The sequence below is a fragment of the Scheffersomyces amazonensis genome (genome assembly GCF_036850825.1).
Source record: "Scheffersomyces amazonensis strain UFMG-HMD-26.3 chromosome Unknown RJT21scaffold_6, whole genome shotgun sequence".
Classification (NCBI taxonomy): domain Eukaryota; kingdom Fungi; phylum Ascomycota; class Pichiomycetes; order Serinales; family Debaryomycetaceae; genus Scheffersomyces; species Scheffersomyces amazonensis.
The window spans coordinates 780,251-801,087 of NW_027042746.1; the positions used below are offsets into that span (position 1 = coordinate 780,251).

Below are 20,837 nucleotides of genomic sequence, written 5' to 3' on the forward strand. Positions count from 1 at the left end.
TAGTAGTAGTTCGGTATTTTCCAAAATGGGCCATCTCCATCGCGGGAGGGTGCTTCAGTCACGTGCGGAAAAATAAATTTTTCAACCCTAATAATTTTTTTCAGCTCATCACTAACTATTAGTAAGAGAAGACCATAAAGTTTATTAACAGTAAAAGTTATAAAAGTTGTTAGTAAAGTAGTCATAGTTAAGATGAATATGTTCACGTGCAACACCTGTGGGTTGAACTTCCCAGGAGCAGAAGACCAAAGAAGTCATATGAAGTCTGAATGGCATCGTTATAATTTAAAGAGAAGAGTAGCACAATTACCACCAATAGATGAGCATTTGTTTAATACTAAAGTGGCTAATTTGAGTGTGGAAGATGAAAAGGAAACTCCAGTTAAGGGAGAGAAACAGATGACTAAGAAGGAACAAAGACGTAGAGAAAAAGAGGCCATCCAAGAGAAGAAGCGTCAAATTTTGGGAGTTGCAAAACAGGCTATGATAGCTAAGATGAAAGAGCAAGGACAGGAATTACCAGTTAAACAAGTAGTAACAGAACAAGTAGAACAAACAGAGACACCAGAACAAACAGAAACAGAGAAGATTGAGCCAGAAGAACTTACTGAGGAACAACAAGAGCAAAAGATTATTGAAGAGAAGGAATCCAATAGGATTGAAATCACTCCTACTACTTGTTTATTTTCTCATCCAAAGTATAACAAAGTATTTGATACTGTTGATGAGAATATTGACCATATGTTTAAGAACTTTGGACTTTATATACCGGAGAAGACTTATTTAGTGGATAAAGAAGGATTAATCGGATACCTTGGTGAAAAGATCAGTTATGGGTTCTGTATTGCTTGTAATTATCAAGGAAGAAATGCTGAAGCTGCTAGAGAACATATGAAGCAAAAGAGACATATGAGAATTCCCTATGAGTCAGAAGATGAGAAGCTTGAAATCTCTCAATTCTATGATTTCAGTTCGACATACGAAGATACCTCTAAGTCAGTAGAAGGAGATGATAATGGAGATGAATGGGAAGATGTACTGGATGAAGGAGAAGGAGAAGGAGATTTAGAAAATGAAGGAGACTCAGAAGATGATTTACCTCCATCAGAACAAGATGCCATATACCAAAATGGATTAGATCTAATACTACCATCAGGTACCGTACTTGGACATCGTTCATTAGCCAGATATTACAGACAAAACTTAACTCCTGAACGAGTATTATCAGAAGGTCAAGGAACTGTAATTGCTGCTGAAACCAGACATATGTTAGCCATAAGAGATAGACAAGAATTAGCCACAAAGAAGAGAGCATGGGGAAGACAAAAGAAGAGAGAAGATGTCAACGACAGAAGAGCTGCTAAGTTCATTAATCAACAAGAACATTACAGAGATCAATTATTACAATAATTGGGTGGGTATGTATATTAGTATTAATTAATTATGTACATATTATAATTTATATTTATAATGAGGCATTATCTAGCATTAATGAAGTGAAGCATTTTTATTAAAGGAACTTTTTAGTAGAATACAAATAGAATAACCAGAGCGGAGATTAGATCAACTAGAAAGTTGACTAACACCGACCAACTGGCAAAGTATAATAATTTAGGAGAAAATACCGTCCATATGAATAAGTGAAATCGTAAATTTATACAAGATCCCAATAAATTGGTTGCAGCCAATGCATAAAACAACGTACTTATAGTAGTTTTAATTAATAAAATCGAAGTTTTTAAGAACTTAAAGTTGATAAGATCTTTACTATCACCATATTGTTCGAATCTTACCTTGGAAGTTTCAAAGATTAATTGTAAAGATGCCAATGACCAGTAAATGGGTCCTACAAAATTCGATATGAATGTTAATACTCCAACAGGGATAACATCATATTCAAGTATACCATTATAAGCATTTGATAAATCGACTGTTGCCAACAGATTGGTATTACCCATAGAAAAGAAGGTTAAATTTTGAATACATATAGTGAAAATTGTAGTTAATAAGATATGTTGATCAATATTGGTACCCTTAGATTGACTCTGAATAATTAATTGTCCAAACCCATACTTAATACCAAGTAATACAATGAATATAGGGATATTTTCAAATTTAGTTTGTTGAATTAGATATAACGTAACAATATTCAGTATATCAGTAATAATTCCAATGTTAAACTTTTTCACTTTACCCAAAGAAACTCTAATAGCCAATAATCCCAAAATACAATAACCACTTAATCTAGATAATTGAGTATTAATAGATTGAAGAGCAAATTTGAAATCAGCACTATCAATTGATTTATGGGATACATTATAATTTTCAAGGATCCAGAAGAATACCCACTTTAACCATTTAGGAAGTCCATATCCATCGTTATAGAATTGACATAATTTAAACAGAAGACCCACTGAACTGGTAACAAAAATAGCAATGAATGAAATAAGACTTCCCGCCTGTCTAACATCCATAGAAGAAGTTTGATTAGGGTTAGGATTAAGGAATTCAAAACTTCTTGAAAATCCTCCTTGAATGAATAGACATACAGAATAAATAATGTATGTAGCAATTATTAATAACCATAATATATCTGTATCCTGATTTAATAAGTATGCTCCAATAGTATTCTTATAAGAATACTTTTGTCCACTATTATTCCAAGCCTTAAGAAGTCTGATACCTAAGAATATAATCCCCCAATACAAGAGAGATAATTTGTTGAATGATTTAAATGACACTCCAAGCATAAATACGGATGATACGATAGTAAAGAAGAACCAGATTTGATGTTCTTCTTCAATCAATGAAGATCCATGAAAGTGTAAGGCATAGATTGCTGCAAATATTTCAAAATAGACCACCAAAGATTTGGGGATATTCTTATTACTCAAAAAATACTGGTTGAAAGTAACAAGAGCTGCTGATGTGGATACAAGGATGATTCCAAAGCCCATAAATATATCATTATAGTCATAATTAGTGGCTGAAGATGCCAATATCTGTTGGACTTCATATAACAAGTCATAGTATGAATCAAGTGATGATACAGTAGTTTGTAATGAATTCCAACTATTCCATACCGATGCATAGTCGCTATCATTGTCACCATACTTTGCCTTAAATAATTCCATTAATTGTTGACAATTTTCCCATAAGATGGCCTTCTGTTGCTTCTCATTGGACCATAATTTTAACAATTCAGGAACCATTATACCCAAGTTATTTTTGGGAATAGGGAAGTTCAAAAGTCCTGCTAACGTAGGTACCAAATCTATCTGATTAATTCGGTGGTAGTAAGTATAGTCCAGATCATGATCTAATGGAGATGACAAGTTCAAGTTTAAATTTGTGGAGAATTTCGGAGAGATGAACGTCAAAGCAGCACTAGTTTCTCCAGGAGATGAAGCTCCATGATTACCAATATCATTCATACCGTGATCTCCCATGAATACAATTAAGATATCCTCTTTGAATTCGCTTTTACGAATCAATGTATAATCATAGATTCGGGCTAAGATTGAATCCATTTCTTCAAGTTTAGGTTTCATGAATACAGAGTCTGGTCCACCTTTGTGGCCTATATGATCTAACCCTAAGTAATGTAAAATTAATGCATCCCATTGAGCACTATTAGGATCTAATTGAGTATCTAAATGTCTAGTTACATTATTGTCAACTTCAGTGAAATCACTAACAAAGAATGAATTAGTACCTTCAAACTCATTGAACAGACCAGGGAATAATTTTAACCAAGTATCATCTCCAAAGAAGTTGACGGTTTTATTCAAATTTTTAAATTGGAATACCCATGAGTCTTGGCTGTTTAAACCTTGTGAAGTATCTTTATCATCTGCTACATTCAATATAGCATCCAAGAAATTAGGAGTTCCTCCTGTAGTAATTCCCTTTAATCTAGGTAATGTCACTGTAGGAGGATTGGAAAAGGCAGTATACGGTATAGCCGAACCATCATTAATTAATTGATGAAGAAATGTCATATGGGAATAAGTATTGGAAAAACAAAAGTCTGATCTCATAGCATCAACCACCATAAATATTACTTTATCAAATTGAGGTTTGTCATTGATACCAAAGGGAGATCTTGATTCATAAAATCCATTAAAGCCCGGCAAAACCACTTTGGAGGGGAAAAATCCTCTTAAAAAGATGAAAAGTCCAACTATATGAGACACAAGCACCACCAATTGTGTTACCCACTTGAACGTAATCGAACCAAACATATTTTTCACTTATAAGGCTTAGTCTTAGGTGGAGTATAGGGCCATATGGGTCTACTTCATCTCCATACTCCACGCGTATATCGACTGAAAAATTACGACGGCCCTGCACACAGCATAAAGTTTTTTAATTACCCCGTAATTGGCACACTGGTAGACGGAAAGAGTCACCATAAAGTAGAGGTAAGTGATGATTATGTAGAGGGATTAGAAAGATACATATAGAGTTACATATAGAGTTACTATTTCACATTATCAATTAAAACTGGATTGTTATACTAAATGTAAAACTGTTGAAGCGCTTCCAAGAATAATAGGATCTATACGGAACGGCTAGTACAGGGTATAAAGACGCAAATTACCATATTAAGCCAGCTAATCTTTTTCAGGAACTGGAGTTCCGCACCGTTTAGCGAAACTAATTAGGATAATAAACACCCAGTCCCACTAAAGAAAAAGTATAGATAAGCTCAAGTCCGCCGAAAAAAACTGAAAAATTCCGAAAATCTGTATAACTTAATATAACTTAATATAACTTAATATAATTAGTGCTATAATTATAATGTCTTTCAGATCCTTAACTATTAAACCCGGTAGATTATTGAATACCATCCATGAGACAGCTCAAAGATTCGGAGCAAAAGGTGTTTGGGGTCCAGAATCAACTCAAACTGGAGTTTGCCGATTATCCTTAAGTGATTATGATAAGGGTGTTCGTGATTGGTTTGTTGAACAAACTAAATCTTTAGGATGTGAAGTCAAAATTGATGAGATTGGAAATATTTTTGCCATATACCCGGGTAAGAATAATGATGCCAAACCTACAGCTATTGGATCTCATTTGGATACTCAACCTACAGGTGGAAGATATGACGGAGTGTTGGGAGTACTATCAGGATTAGAAGTATTGAGAACTATTAAAGAAAATGGATTCGTTCCAAATTATCCTATTGCTTTAATCAACTGGACTAATGAAGAAGGTGCAAGATTTCCATTATCGATTATGGCCTCAAGTGTTTGGTCTGAACAAATTCCTTTAGAACAAGCTTATAAACTTCAATCGGTGACTGATATTGATCCAGTAACTGTCGAACACGAATTGAAAAGAATTGGATATTTGGGTCCAGTTAAGGCTCTGTATAAAACCAACCCAATTGCAGCTCATTTTGAAATTCATATTGAACAAGGACCAGTATTAGAGGATGCTAATGAGAAGATTGGAATTGTTATCGGTGTTCAAGCTTATTCTTGGTTTAAAGTTAGAGTCTACGGTAAAGCTCAACATACTGGAACGACACCTTTAGCTGCCAGATCAGATGCTATTTTAGCAGCCTCTAAAATGATAATCAAGGGTAATGAATTAGCTAAGAAACATAATTGTCTTTTCAGTGTAGGGGTATTTACACTTAAACCAGCAGTTGTGAACGTCATTCCAGAATTCGTAGAATTTATAATTGATGTTAGAAATGTAAAGGATGACGGTTTATCAGCAATTCTTGAAGAGATCAAAGATGAATTCCCCAAGATTTCAAAGGAATCTGGGAGAAATCTTTCAGTTGAATTTGAATTAATTTACACTTCAAATGCTGTCAATTTCCATTCTGATTGTATTAACTGTGTCCGTGACAGTGCTATAAGCATTGTAGGAAAGGATAAAGTGAGAGAAATGATCAGTGGAGCAGGTCATGATTCTTGTGCTACTAACAGTAGAGTTCCTACTTCAATGATTTTTATTCCATCCAAAAATGGAGTTAGTCATAATCCTGAAGAGTATAGTTCACCAGAAGAAATACATACTGGACTTGAAGTATTATTGAATGCAGTATTACAGTATGATGCATTCAGAAGCAACTAGTAAACAAAGAAAATAGTTCTTATTTGTATTGGAAGCGAAATAAGTATTTCTAAATCTAGTAATAAATACGGAGAACACTTACATATAGGACGCAACTTTTAATACTGCTTGTAGTATTCTCTACTGAATCTCCACTTTTGCACCTAAGAGGAGAGCTTTCGCGGCATACTCCTAAAAGGGCAATTGGATGGATAAGTGCGCATTCAATACTGCATCGAGGTTAAGCCCTAATTAGGTAGAGACAGTTATCGAATAATGATCAAAGGAGGAATAGAATATTGAAGTAGATCAGCAATAGAGAAATCATTTTCCGACTAAGACAATGCTGTCCCTCTTCAAATTAAATACCATTAATGAACTAAACGGCCCTTGAAAGTGCGTGTGGAAGGGGGCCACCAATGGTACGGAGCTTATTTAACCGTTAAGGTTTTGAAATTTCTGCCACTCATGTACAACAGTGATCATTTGTAATTAATGCTTTTAATTACTGTAATTATAACAATAAACGATTAAATAAACAGCTAACTTAAACTTGTAACTGTTATCTAATCGATAATTCGGAGTACTGTACATAATGGGCTTCTACCGCTTAGATTCAGCATCACATTGTAACTGATAAAAGAGACACGACAGAATGAATATGACTTATGATCTGGGGGAGAAATCGATACAAACAGCAAGTATAAGCAAACATATGGAATAAAAAGGGGGGTCCAAGAAAAGATTTGCAATTTAGCTGAAGATAATGTGATGAACAAGATATTCCCTACTGTATTTGGAAGGTTTCAATGCGTCCTTGAGGATCAAAACAGAGGTAAACCAGATTAAAAAAATTTTGTGATAAAAAAAAAAAGAAAAAAATAAATGAAATTAAAATTTATTATTTAATTTTATTTCTCGTAGTGCCGCTTAAATTGCGACTTTATCTCACAAATATTGAGCTGTCTTATTGGCTAACCAGAAATACATAGTATAATAATTAATTTAGAGTACATATTACTACTGTTATTTTCATTTCGATAATTACATTTATTATATGATGCTTCCCTATCTGTCTGTCTTTCGCCACAAGGTTCTATTACCGTCCAATCGTGAGGATCCGTACATCACATTACTACGAATAATTAGAGACATAACTTTACATAGTGATGATAAGAGTGGATAATTAGCGTGTGACTACTTCCTTAAGTAAGTAAGGAAAGCATTATCCAGTTTTTAAAAATATAACTTGCACCCTGCTAAATTGCCTTACAAGTATACAAAAAAAAATCTGAAAAATAGTCAGCAACAATGTGCAAGAGGGGCTCTCAAGTTTCATGAAATTATACTTTTTAGCGTCTTTTGTTCAATTAGGGAAGTAAACTACTATAATAATTGCGCCCTAGAGGGGTTCATCAACATACCAGCGCCATCTGAGCCGCTGTGCTTAGTTTAGTTGGTAAAGGTAATGAAAGATAATTTCGTCTTGTAGCATAACAATAAGTAGAAGGTTCACAAAAAAAATGGTAAATCACTGTAGCAAAAGAAATCAAAGAAGTCAACAAAATTTTGTTTCAAACATTTCTTGCAATCTAAGGCATCGCAATAATATCCATCTATCTATCCAACTATCTATCTATCTATCTGTCTTACGTATCATCTAAATTATTTCTCAACCTATTCCTTCATATTATAATCGTTATATTCAGAGCATATCGGTTTCCCATGTTTAAATGTCAATCATCTTTTAGTTGTACTGTTTAGGAAATTCTTGACCGCGGTAACGCATTTAAAGTCAAGTTTTTACAAGCGGAAATTTCTTTTTTTATTTTATTTTATTTATTTTATTAATTTTTTTTTGTTTTTGATAAGGTTTTTTTTTTTTTTAAAGTAATAATTAATCTCTATAAAATTTTACCCCGAAATCCATCAAATAATTAATCATATCAATTAATACCGTTATCATACTAAAACAGTTTACCAAACCTCTTTTGCATTTTTTATATATAAGTAGAGGCTCTGTCCCACTTTCTTTACATTTATTCCTTTTTTTATAGTGATTTAATTATTAACCAACCAAGAATTAAATACCTCCTATCAAGCACTTCAATTCCTCATATTCAATTCTACTTCAATTTTATAATTCATTTCATTTAACTTGGTTTAATTGCATTACACTTAATTTAACTCATCTCATCTGCGGATCTAATTTAGTCTTGAACATACATATAGATCTTACTTCAGTTTGAACTACCTACCCTTCAATTTCATGCAAACAACTATCATAGATCATTTGATACTATCTTGCAATCTTAAATAATTACTATCAATAATTTTATATAATGAGTTCGGAAAGTATTAATCCCATAGTGTCTTACTCTAAGGCTGACCCAGAATTGGGTCCAATTACTTCTCAAGTCCATGTTGATAACGTCCATGTCACTTCTATTTTGTCCCATAAAGATATCACTATCAATGTCGATCATATGGTAGATAATGATGAAGCCATGGTTTTGGCTATGGGTTATAAACAAGAATTCGATAGAGAATTCTCTTTATGGTCTATCTTTGCCGTATCATTCTCTGTTCTTGGTTTGTTACCTTCTATTGCCGCTTGTTTCGACTACCAACAATTGGTTATTGGTATGTCGCCAATTCCTTGGCTTTTAGCAGTGTTTTTCGTCACTTCCGTTGCCTACAGTTTGGCTGAAATTGCTTCTGCCTTCCCGGTTTCTACTGGTACTCCATATGCAGTATCACAATTAGCCCCACCAAAATATAAAGCATATTTAACATGGTTAACTTGTTGGGCTAATTGGTTATGTCAAATTACTGGTATGCCTTCAGTAAACTATTCGGGTGCTTGTATGATGTTGGCTTTAAGAACTTACTGTCAACCTGACTATGTACCAACAAATGGTCAAATTTATGGTTTAACTACCGCAATTAACGTCACTCATGGATTTATTGCATCTTTACCAACTTTATGGGCTGCCAGAATTAATTCCTTAGGTACCATTGTCAATATCCTCTTCCTTGTTATAGTCTTCATCATGATCCTTGCTGGTAACGACCGCGTCGCTATGTACGACGGATCAATCCCAAAATTCAATCCAAACTCAATTGCATGGTCTTTGGAAAATCAGACCGACTTTCCTCAAGGGATCGCCATGTTGATGTCGTTCTTGGGAGTCATTTGGGCTATGTCCGGTTATGACTCGCCCTTTCATCTTGCCGAAGAGACCACACATGCTAATATTGCAGCCCCTAAAGCAATCGTTTTAACCTCTACTGTAGGTGGTGTAATCGGATTTATTTTTATGATCGCGATTTCCTACACATTAGTTGACATAGATTTGATCGCTGCAGATCCAGAAGGCTTAGGTCAGCCATTTGTCCTGTATCTAACGCAGATTATGAAAAAAGATATGGTTATTGCTGCGACTGCTTTTACTATTGTTTCTTCTTATTTTATGGGTGAATCTTGTTTATTAGCTGCTTCAAGAGTGACATGGGCTTACTCAAGAGATGGTTTATTTCCAGGTTCTAAATGGTGGAAAATAGTCAGTCCATTAACCAAGACTCCTATTATTGCTGTTTGGGTTAATGTAGTTCTTGGTCAATTATTCTTGTTATTAATGTTTGCAGGTGATACTGCTATTGGAGCTATTTTCTCAGTGGGTGGTATTGCTGGTTTTGTTTCCTTTACTATGCCTACATTATTAAAGATCACTTATGCTAGAAATACTTTCCAACCTGGTCCTTGGAATCTTGGAAGACTTTCTACTCCTATTGGTGCCGTATCATGTGCATTCGTGTTGGTCATGATTCCAATTTTATGTTTCCCATACACAACAGGATCAGATTTGAATGCACAATCAATGAACTGGACAGCTGTTGTTTTCTTTGGTCCATTACTTATGGCTTCTATTTGGTTCGTTGTTGATGCTCATAAGTGGTATGTTGGTCCTAAGAGTAACATTGATGAGTCTGACATTACATACGGAGATACTCCTGATGTCATTGACGGTAGAGAGAAGGATGAGTCTTTAGAATATTCTGATGAGAAGAAGTAGGTTGTGGTATTTATTTTTATTTTAATTCTTGATATTATCTATATAGTGAAATTTTCTAATACATATTAATTTGCGTTTCATAGTTAAATATAATGCCTATTACAGTAACCACTATGAATATCATTTTTGCAGTCGCAAAATGTCCTCTTTAGGTTTGTGTCACTATTTACAACGGAAAAAAATCAAGTCAACCTAGCTCCGAAACATAAACATTGTATCCCTGCACGACATTTTACAAGCATATAGACAAAAATTAATCAGTGGGGATTGCAAACTACTTGATAGTTTTCTTTATGTCCAAGTCTACTGCTCACCTATACGGCAAACTTATATTACAAATAATTACAAGTCATTGACATATTATTGCAAATATTCTTTTGAGTACTATAAGAGACACTCGATATTTCTAGAATTACCTGTTTTTGTATTCCTCTTTATAAGAATGGCTGTGAAAAATTTGGTATTAGTTACTGGTGGAACCGGCTATGTTGCGACCTTCACCTTGTATCAGTTATTACAACGAGGATATAATGTCCGTACTTCAGTCAGAAATATTGGCAGATCTGAAGAATTGAACAAGGACTTACTTGGATTAAATTCTTATGAACATGTCAAAGGTTATGGTGATGAAAATAAGACTTTTGAAAAACTCACCTCTGAAATGTTGAATAAAAAATTAACATACTTTGCAGCAGATTTGAATAAATCTGCTGGATGGAAAGAAGCTATCGAAGGTGTAGAATATATTTTGCATATTGCCTCTCCCATTAGTACAGGACCAAGTACCGATGAAGAAATGGTCACTCCAGCAGTCGAAGGTACCAAGAGAATTCTAGATTTAGCCTTAGAATACAACGTCAAAAGAGTTGTCGTTTTATCTTCTTGTGCTGCTGTTACTTATAATGAATTACCATCCGGTTCTTTGTTGGATGAATCAGTATTTTCTTCAGAAAAAGTGCTTCCAAACTCCTATAGTAGATCGAAACTCTACCAAGAGAAGGCTGTCTGGGAATGGATCAAATCGGATAAAAATACTAAATCATCCAAACCGGTAGAGGTAACCGTATTGGCACCTCCTGGAATTTATGGACCAAACGTACCTGGGAAGCTTTCTCAATCTGCCACTGCTGTTGTCAAAAATTTAATTGATGGGAAAATGAAAATTGGAGCTCCCAAGCTTTACTTTGGTGCTGTGGACGTAAGAGACGTTGCTTATTTATCATACAGAGGAATGTCTGAACCGATTGCTAAAAATCAAAGATATATTATAGATGCTACTGATAAGCCAGATTTATCAATCCTTCAATTTGCTGAAATGATCCGTTCATATTATTCAATCCCAGAGAATAACAAAGATGGGAAAGTGGATATTACAAAGCTACCAACAAGAGAATTACCATCGTGGTTTGTTCGTGTAGTGTCTTATATTATTACACCCTTAAGTGCCATTGTACCATATTTAGATATTACCAAACATACCACAAATGCCAAGGCAGTTAAAGCATTTAATTGGAAACCAATTACAATCCAAGAATGTGTGGTTGCAACAATAGATACGATGTAATTACTTCTTCTTATTATTTTTGAGTAAGTATGTATCAGGCTTGATTTATAGCAGTCTGTTTTCTACCTCTCATTGTTATTAAATTTTTAAATAAATAGCAGATACAATAAAACGACATATATTCGGTATAATTCACTTGAACAATTATCTTATAAAACATGTAAGTCATAATTGTAGTATTTTTCGAGCCAGTTGCACTCTGCGATCATATTAATAAGAAGAGTCTTGCAAATGTTCATACATTAGAGAGGCTCGGTAGAGTAAATTGATTTCCAATAGATATAACCGAAGAAACAGAATTATTGTATTGGATTTACTTCGGTACTTACCTGTTCAGTATTTAAACCCTCGGAAAATGTTCTGATGTTGGATGTTCATTCGGATTTAAAATAATGTCGGTTTTCTAAACTTTGTCCGAAAGTTTATCCAAATTTGAACAAATCAAAGAACTGGTCATACTACTTCGATTACAAATAATCAATCAAAACAGTTCACTTGTATTATTTCTGAAGTATTCCTGAAATGTTGTGATCTTGCACATTTCGCTGGTGTAAGGAAATGATTTAAAGAGCTTTTACACGGAGTTAACCGGCCATTTTCGCAACCTATACATGCTGCGACACATTTGCATACCACAATATCTATGCATCTCTGTTGACATTTCAAGATGGAAGTTAATTATGTTCCGCAATAACTTTAAAAATTCGACTTTTGTAAACAATTCAAAACGGAGTTAAGGGCGCCATATACAATCTCTATAGAATAACCCAGTCGATAGACCTAATGTATATATCTTAACATAAAAGAATAGTAGAACCACAGAATACAGACGCAATATAAAAATGTGAGTAATTCCTCCTTTTAACATAATAGTGAAAGATTGGAGAGTAAGATTAATTAATTAATTAATTAATATGGCTGCAAACCATTTAGTATTGGTTACCGGTGGTACTGGTTTTGTTGCTACATTTACAATATTCCAATTATTACAAAGAGGGTATAGTGTACGTACCACTGTTAGAAATTTAGATAGATCTAAAGAATTGAATAAAGATTTGGTCGCCTTGAATAAATACGATCATGTTAAGGGGAAAGAAGATACTGGGAAAACTTTCCAATTGGTGACTCCAGAATTATTGGAATCAAATTTAGTTTACTATTCTGCAGATTTAAGTAAAGACAGTGGATGGGATGAAGCAATTAATGGTGTTGATTTCATTTTACATATTGCTTCTCCTATTGGTGAACATGATTCAACAGAAGATGAAATGGTCAAGCCTGCCGTCGAAGGGACATTGAGAATCTTGAACCTTTCTTTGAAATATCATGTTAAGCGTGTTGTTGTTATGTCATCTTGTGCAGCTGTTAAATACGATGGACGTAAACCTGATCCTGTAACTGGAGTTCCACCATTAGCAAATGAGAAATGTTTCTCCACACCAAAGGATGTTCCAAATGCTTACTCTAAATCAAAACTTATGCAAGAGTTTGCCGTCTGGGATTGGGTAAAATCTGAAAAGAATGTCAATTCCAGTCATCCAGTAGAAGTTTCTGTTATTAACCCTCCTGCAATTTATGGTCCCAATATTCCTGGTAAGGTTTCCCTTACTGCCCAAGCTATTATTAAGAGCTTGGTTGATGGAAAGATGAAATTTGGAGTACCTAGAATTTATTTCAGTGGAGTCGATGTAAGAGATGTTGCTTATATTACATACAGAAGTATGATTGAACCATTTGCTAAGAATCAAAGATACATAGTAGACTCTAATGATGAAGAAGATTATCCTTTTATTAATCTTGCTACAGCTATCAGAAAACACTATGCAATTCCAGCAAATAATATCAACAATAAGGTTAAAATTTCAAACTTACCTACAAGAGTATTGCCATCATGGCTCTTACGGACTTTGGCTCTTTTCGTACCTCTTTTAAAGCTTGTAGTTCCATTATTAGATAAAAGAACTCATACTACTAATGCTAAGGCAGTCAAGGCCTTTAATTGGACACCTATTTCATATGTCGAAAGTGTGTTTGCCAGTATCGACTCGTTACCATAATTCTCTATATAATTCTCTATATATAGTATATAGCCTCAATACAGTCTTTATTTTATTTTTTTAATATTCTCAGTCTTAAAAAAAAGATGTTACAAGTCTAATTACACATTTGTTTCATAGTGCAGATCTATACCAAAAGCAAAATGAGTTATACCTTAACACAACGTGGAAGTTCAGGAGAGGTAGTCCATAAGAATATCACAGCCCTGGATGGTTCCAGGTTGAACTGTCAATTTTACAGTAGAATAGGGGCTTGTAGACACGGAGAGAAATGTTCTAGAAATCATGTCAAGCCAACATCATCTAATGTTATAATACTACCAAACTTATATCAGAATCCAAAGTTGAACAAGAATGACACTCATGTAGATGATGGTCAGATTCAGAAAACTTTTGATCACTTTTATGAGGATGTATTTATAAAGTTTGCCTCTCTTGGTCAAGTAGTGGAACTTGCAGTATGTGAAAATGAGAATAATCATTTAAATGGGAATGTTTATGTTACATATCATAGTAAAGAGGAAGCTGCTCGTGCTGCTGCCATATTAAACCAAGAATGGTATAATGGAAAACCAGTGTATTGTGATTTATCACCAGTTGATAAGATTGATGATGCTACATGTCGTGCTTACGAAGAATCAAACTGTGCTAGAGGAGATATTTGTAACTTTATGCATTTAAGGCATCCTACTCATCAATTAGAAGAAAGCTTACATAATTCTCAGAAGAAATCTATCATTCTTAGAAAGCTAGCAAAAGTAAGTAGTAAGCCAGTGACTGGTAGTGGTAGTAGTACATCCGCTGCGACTGCGACTGCGACTGCGACTGCAACAACTGCGACTGCGACTGCGACTGCGACTGCAACAACTGCGACTGCTAGTGCTTCAACATTTGGAGCTCCTACGACGTTTGGAGCTCCTGCTGCACCAGTTGCTCCTGTTGCTCCACCTACTGGAAGAGAAAAGAGTACTATTGAAGATATCAGTAGTTTATTTGCTTAATTATGTGTTGTATAGTATATAGTAATCTAAATAATATAGGAGTAGCTCCGTGATCGGTAACGAATTACTCGTAGTGCAATAGAGGCAAAAAAAAGTCAGATCACCACTATCAACATTGTCTAACAATTAGTTGCGGTGAAATTTTTCTATTGGAAACAATTACTGCCGTACATAAGCCAAAGGTTTTGCGAAGTGGTGATAATAATTGACGTTGTTCGCTAGTTGCCAGACTGTTCAATTGTGTTCATCACAAAATCTAGCTAAGGAAAAAAATATGATGTCGGTAATTGCATCCATTAGCAGAACAATAGTGCAAGTGAATGCTCCTGTAGTATCTCGGAGATTTCATCTTTTGCATAATAAAGTATCACTTCCTCCTGTACATATTGTATCAAACCTGTTTATAATAATGTCTTCGCGTCGTGTGCTATCAACACGGAGTAAGGATGGTAAGGCCAATGAGGTCAATAGTCATACTGATGTACATAGTCAGAGTCATGAAGAGTCTCATACTCACAGTCACGAAGAATCGCATTCTCACAGTCACGATGAATCACATACACACAGTCATGATGAATCTCATGGCTTGTTTGGACATAGCCATTCTCATGCCCATCATCAGCCCAATGAATTGTTGTCCATTGGTAAGGGATCTTTGAAGAACCCAGCTGTAAGGATCACCTGGATTGGATTACTAGTTAATGTAGTTATGGCCGGTTCAAAGGGTATAGGGGGTATTTATTTCCATTCTCAATCCCTTATTGCCGATGCTATACATTCAGTATCAGATATGTTTGCTGATTTCTTAACATTGGCAACTGTATCTGTATCATCAAAAGTTGGAACTGAAACAAAGTTCCCACTAGGTTATGGTAAAATTGAAACAGTAGGTTCATTACTTGTAAGTGGAGTATTACTTTTAGCAGGTATATCTGTAGGTTGGTCTTCATTACTTCAAGTGTTTGAAATATTTTTACCCAACTATATCTATGAGTATGTTTCCTTGATCCAGATTGGTCATTCTCATTCTCATACAAACTTATCATTTGGAGATGATGATAGTCAATCACATGGTCATAGTCATAGTCATAGTAGTCATGAACCATCTATTACAGAAGAAATTACAATAACAAGAGAAGTTCCGAATATCAATGCTGCATGGTTAGCAGGTGCTTCAATCATTGTCAAGGAATTACTTTTTAGAAAGACTATGAAAATAGCCACTGCTACTAATTCTAAAGTTTTAGTAGCCAATGCTTGGCATCATAGAGTAGACTCATTAACAGCATTTGTAGCGTTACTTACTGTTTCTGGTGGAGTATTATTTAATATTGCTTGGTTGGATTCCATCGGAGGAATTTGTGTATCAATGTTAATTATTAGAGCAGGATGGGGAAGTTTCAAGACTGCATGGTTTGAATTGATAGATAGAGGTGAAAAACCGGGAACTGAAGAGTATGATCGTATCAAAGAATTAGTGAATATTGAATTAGAATTACACGATAAGCTTAAATTATCACTGTTATCGGTATTAAATACAGGAGCAAATACAAATATATTTGTAAAGGTTTTAAGTACCGATGAACATCTTGATCTTCAGACATTGAATGATATTGAAAATAAAATTAAAACCAGTATTCGTTTAATTGATAAATTCAGAAAGAACATATTTGTTAGATTTGTGCCTCAAGGATCTCAAAAGAATGAAAACATATATGATACTGATAGTCATAGTGATACTCATACTCATTCTCATTCTCATTCTCACCCTCAGGAATAGACTTTATTTAGATTTACGTAATGACAATAAAAATGAACTATATTTACTAACGTATATGTGTGCCAACTATGTACAGATTATTTAAACGTTCTTTTATATAAACAGGTGTATTTCTTTTCTTATTTCTTAGATTTCTTATTCTTTTTGGATTTGGAAGGTTGGTTTCCTTCAATGAATTTTAAGATATCATCAATTGATTTGTTAGCAATTTCTGGATCTGGTAATGGAGATGATTTCTTACCCGATTTCTTACCATTGGAAGCAGCGGCAGCAGAAGAGATTTCAGCAGCAGATTTAACTCTGACTTTATTGTTACCAGTAGCAGCAGCTTGTTCAGCAATTTGTTTCTTCTTTTGTTGTTCTTGTACTTTAACGTATTCTTGATAAGTAGTAAGGGAGGAAACGTATTTAGAAGCTTGCTTAGATAAAGAATCATAAGGACCAAGGGTCTTGTTAAGAATTTCTTCGGCCTTTCCATATTTCTCTAATGCCTCTTTAAACTTACCACCATTCAATAATAAACTTGCTAAACGGTAGTAAATAATACCATTAACTTGAGAGAATTCTCCATTGAGTTTGATAGATAATTCAAGAGCTTGTTCAAATAATTTGGCAGCTTCATTAATTAAATTGACTTTGAATAAATTATCAGCTAAGTTAGTTAAAGTATTAATTAAAGCAGGATGATCTCTACCAAAGACAGAAGTCCAAGTATTAATAGCATGTTGATATAATTTGAAAGAATTAGTCAAGTTTAAAGTAGCAGATTCATAATAACCTGCATTCATATAGGCATTAATAGCTTCAAAGGAATCAAACCCACTAGCTCTTTCAGCTAAAATAATAGCCTTACGAGCAAGAAGAGCAGCTTCTCTATCATCACCAAGATCAGAATAAATTTGGGCAACTCTTGGATAAAGCTTAGAAGTTTCAACATGAACTCTTCCATAAATTTGTTCATTAATGGAAAGTAATTCATTCAAAAGTGAGAATCCTAATTCCTTTTGCTCTTCAGAGAGATTAGATCTAACTCCTTGGAAAATTTCATCAAGAAGTGATGGTCTATAAGAAGAGTCCTTAACGTTTGGTACGAATGTAACGATATCTTCAGCAACAAAAATAGAATCTCTTTCAACAATAATACTTTCAATTACGTTAGTCTTAGAGGCTGATTTCTTACCTTTCTTCTTATTGTTACCAACTTCAATTTGTTTAGACTTAACAGCAAGTTGATCCTTAGTAGCTTCAAATTCTTCCGCAGTAAATACATAATCTTGAGATTTCCATTGAATACCGAATTTGATGGCGATTTCTCTTAATAATTGAGCAGAGCTAATCAAAGAAGTTTCCCAACCAGTTGGTAATTGGTATCTGAAACGAGAGAAAACTTCCTTAGAAACAAGTTCATGAACAGATTCACTGGTGAGATTAACGAATCCGTATTGTTCTTCAGTTAAGAAAGATTTGAGGGTTTCATCAATTTGAGCAACTGGCTTAGAGTTGACTGCCTTACCCAATAAACAGTTGTGGAAATGTGAGACTAAATGAGTCAATAACAATGGAGATGATGAGCTGGCCAATTTACGTAAGATATGTTTAGAAGCTCTAGCAATCATTTCTTGGACGGAAAGTTTGTAAAGAACATCAAAACTGGCAACAGCTTGTTCAATAGAAGCCTTAGATTCTTCTTCCTGTTCTTCCTTTTCTTTTTCTTCCTTGTCAGCTTCAGCTTCAGCCTTCTTATCTTCTTGCTTGGCCTTTTCAGCTTCTAATTCAGCCTTTCTCTTTTCAATCTCCTTTTCATTTTCTGCAATGACTTTTTCATTCTTTTCAATAGCTTCATTCTTCTTAACTAATGCTTGTTCAGCAATATAACCCAAGTATCTCAAGTTAATACCAATTCTATGTAATAAATCAGTCAATTGAGTTCCATCAAATGGTGCAAGTTGTTCAGCAAAACTATCCAAGAATTCCTTAATTAAATGTTCTTTAATAAAATCAGAAATATCTCGAACTTCTGCTTGATCTTCCTTTGATTCTCCAGCAACATTAAATGCATCTGGATTGAAAACTATTTGATCAGTTGGTAATACAATTTGTGGTTTTTCTCCATCCTTACCTTCAAGAGTCTTACCTTCCTTTTCTAATCTTTCAGTTTCAGCTTTGAATAATGCTGAAGCTTTACGTTTCCACCATTCAGCTATAGCTTCATGTCTAATAAGTGATTCACCATGAGGATAAGAATCTTCCCTTGATAAATCAAAGTTAGCTTCTGTGAATGTAATATCACGAGGAGTAGTTCTGAATAAATCAATAACATATTTACGTCCATCAGAACCTCTAATACCTTTAGTATCCTTAGAAACAACTAATTCACCCTTTGATTTTATATCTTCATTGACTTCAACCTTGTGAGCCTTTAAATGAAAGACTTCAGCAATGGATTTTAATGGTCCTTCAAAGGATTCATCCTCTAATATCTTAGATCCATCAGTAGATAAACCATAAACAACTTTTTCATCTTCTTCACCTTCAACATTAGAAGTGAAAATACCAGGAACTGGAGCTTGACAAATGATTCTTTTACCCATATAATCAACTACAGCAGTAACTAAATTATGAATTCCACTTATATCAGCTCTATTCATAGCTTTAACTCCAGCCAAATCCTTAATAGCAACATATCTAGCAGCTTCATCAGCTCCCGATTCTTCATATACATCGGCAGTAGTAGCACTAGAAGAATAGAATATACCATTCTTTAAATATATATGTCTTTCAGATTCTTCATTAGGATTCATTGGAGTTAAGTTACCTTTAATGATATTAATGGCAGTTTCAGTAGCAACTTTAGTAAAATCATGAAATGATTTTTGAATTAATTTATCTCTAAGAACTCTTTCTTGAATAGTTGAAGTTGGTAAATCACGAATAGATTGAATATCTTCATTCCAATCTTTAACATAATCAGAACCATCTACACCATTAGAAATCAATGGTAATTGAGATCTTGAACCATCTGGATTATGAGTAAGAGTTTTGGTATCAACAATCCAGGGTCTAGCTAAAGTAGAATTTTGAGGTAATAAATAAGTTTCTGGATGTTCAGAAGATGTTGATAATCTAACTTCATTTTCTTCAATGGTCTTACCAAATAATGAAGAGATTTGTTCAACTAAATTATACAAAATAAAATGTTTAAAGAACTTACCCTTTTCAAGAACTTTTAATTCAGGATTAAAATTGGCAGATGAGGATCTGTTAACAAAGAATCCAGAATAATGACAGGTGATATTAAATATTTCTCCTTCTAATGATTGTAAAGTTAAATACAATAAGTCACCTTTATTTTGTTGAAATGAAGGTACAGGAGACCATTGAGAAATAGTTAATGATTTAATTGGAATTTTCAATTTATCACTAATACTGTCAAATTTAGGATGGAAATTGGCCTTGATAGAAATGTTGGAAATTTCATCACTAACAGTTGAAAGAATTTTCAAATTATCTTCAGAGATTTGAATTTTATCTTTATCTTTATCGGTTTCTTCTGAGTTATCTTCTGATACAGGTTCAGAAATTGGTGATAATTCTAAATTATTGAAAACACTTACACCTCTAGAAGCAGCAGTGTCTTCTGCAGTTCTATCAATATAATGTAAACCAATAACTTCTCTAAATCTCGAGATTTGTTCATAAACTGCAGCTAAAGTATATGGCTTTTCCTTTACAATTAATTTTAATTCAGTATCCACTTGTACATTTAATTCTTCAATAATTTGACCAAAAGTAGTGAGTGAATCAAAGGTTTCAGTTAAATTAATATTTTGAAAGAATAAGTTATAATTAGTAAGATTTTTAGTGATAGGAATAATCAATAATGATTGTTTTAAATCATTCAAGGTTTCTTCTGAGTTGGATGGAATGAGTAAATTGTCTCCAGCATTCAACAACTTTGGTAATTCCACCAGAAGATTGATTTCCTTACCTACTTGCTGTTCTTCCACTCCGGAATTAGTATCGTCCGACATCGTTACCAGCAATAAGTAATACGTATTTTGCAGTTGGAATGGTAATAACCATAATTTTTCAAATTTTTCACTTTTTTTCCGGCCGGTGGACGAAGCTTCTCTGGGAGGTTCCCCGACATATTTTTTTGCAGTCAGCGAAGAGCGGTGAGATAGATAGGACAGAACGGATACAGCGGCAACAGCAGAAGAAATTGTTGGAATGAACTGGATAGAGGGTCAGTTATGGTCTAGTAATATGAAGGGTCAAATGTTT

The 20,837-nt window shown here is 34.1% G+C and overlaps 9 protein-coding genes across 9 annotated transcripts; 7 read left to right on the forward strand and 2 right to left on the reverse strand. All coding sequences in view use genetic code 12, as the record gives it.

The window, feature by feature from the left end:
• Positions 1 to 198: 198 nt before the first annotated feature.
• Positions 199 to 1,410, forward strand: REI1 (Rei1p; the record flags this gene model as incomplete). The annotated part of the gene is made up of 1 exon (XM_064885549.1): positions 199 to 1,410. One exon carries the CDS (start codon positions 199 to 201, stop codon positions 1,408 to 1,410), a length of 1,212 nt encoding a protein of 403 aa, XP_064736879.1.
• On the reverse strand, positions 1,411 to 4,524 carry GPI7 (mannose-ethanolamine phosphotransferase). Its single transcript, XM_064884884.1, has one exon. It carries the CDS (start codon positions 4,242 to 4,244, stop codon positions 1,524 to 1,526), a length of 2,721 nt encoding a protein of 906 aa, XP_064736880.1. The 5' UTR covers positions 4,245 to 4,524; the 3' UTR covers positions 1,411 to 1,523.
• Positions 4,525 to 6,124, forward strand: RJT21DRAFT_51289 (uncharacterized protein). Its single transcript, XM_064884885.1, has one exon. The coding sequence runs from the start codon at positions 4,804 to 4,806 to the stop codon at positions 6,094 to 6,096; it is 1,293 nt and encodes a 430-aa protein (XP_064736881.1). The 5' UTR covers positions 4,525 to 4,803; the 3' UTR covers positions 6,097 to 6,124.
• Positions 6,125 to 7,926: 1,802 nt separating this feature from the next.
• On the forward strand, positions 7,927 to 10,261 carry GPT1 (Gpt1p). Its single transcript, XM_064882405.1, has one exon. The coding sequence runs from the start codon at positions 8,418 to 8,420 to the stop codon at positions 10,149 to 10,151; it is 1,734 nt and encodes a 577-aa protein (XP_064736882.1). The 5' UTR covers positions 7,927 to 8,417; the 3' UTR covers positions 10,152 to 10,261.
• A 37-nt stretch (positions 10,262 to 10,298) lies between these two features.
• On the forward strand, positions 10,299 to 11,968 carry RJT21DRAFT_122447 (uncharacterized protein). Its single transcript, XM_064882406.1, has one exon. The coding sequence runs from the start codon at positions 10,594 to 10,596 to the stop codon at positions 11,713 to 11,715; it is 1,122 nt and encodes a 373-aa protein (XP_064736883.1). The 5' UTR covers positions 10,299 to 10,593; the 3' UTR covers positions 11,716 to 11,968.
• A 264-nt stretch (positions 11,969 to 12,232) lies between these two features.
• Positions 12,233 to 13,836, forward strand: RJT21DRAFT_122448 (uncharacterized protein). Its single transcript, XM_064882407.1, has one exon. The coding sequence runs from the start codon at positions 12,630 to 12,632 to the stop codon at positions 13,770 to 13,772; it is 1,143 nt and encodes a 380-aa protein (XP_064736884.1). The 5' UTR covers positions 12,233 to 12,629; the 3' UTR covers positions 13,773 to 13,836.
• RJT21DRAFT_133393 (uncharacterized protein) lies at positions 13,823 to 14,773 on the forward strand (the record flags this gene model as incomplete). Its single annotated transcript, XM_064883194.1, has 1 exon — positions 13,823 to 14,773. Exon 1 carries the CDS (start codon positions 13,916 to 13,918, stop codon positions 14,771 to 14,773), a length of 858 nt encoding a protein of 285 aa, XP_064736885.1. The 5' UTR covers positions 13,823 to 13,915.
• RJT21DRAFT_122450 (uncharacterized protein) lies at positions 14,626 to 16,599 on the forward strand. Its single transcript, XM_064882408.1, has one exon. It carries the CDS (start codon positions 15,048 to 15,050, stop codon positions 16,551 to 16,553), a length of 1,506 nt encoding a protein of 501 aa, XP_064736886.1. The 5' UTR covers positions 14,626 to 15,047; the 3' UTR covers positions 16,554 to 16,599.
• On the reverse strand, positions 16,519 to 20,665 carry RJT21DRAFT_122452 (translation initiation factor 3 subunit). The gene has a single exon (XM_064882409.1). It carries the CDS (start codon positions 20,582 to 20,584, stop codon positions 16,673 to 16,675), a length of 3,912 nt encoding a protein of 1,303 aa, XP_064736887.1. The 5' UTR covers positions 20,585 to 20,665; the 3' UTR covers positions 16,519 to 16,672.
• Positions 20,666 to 20,837: the final 172 nt, after the last annotated feature.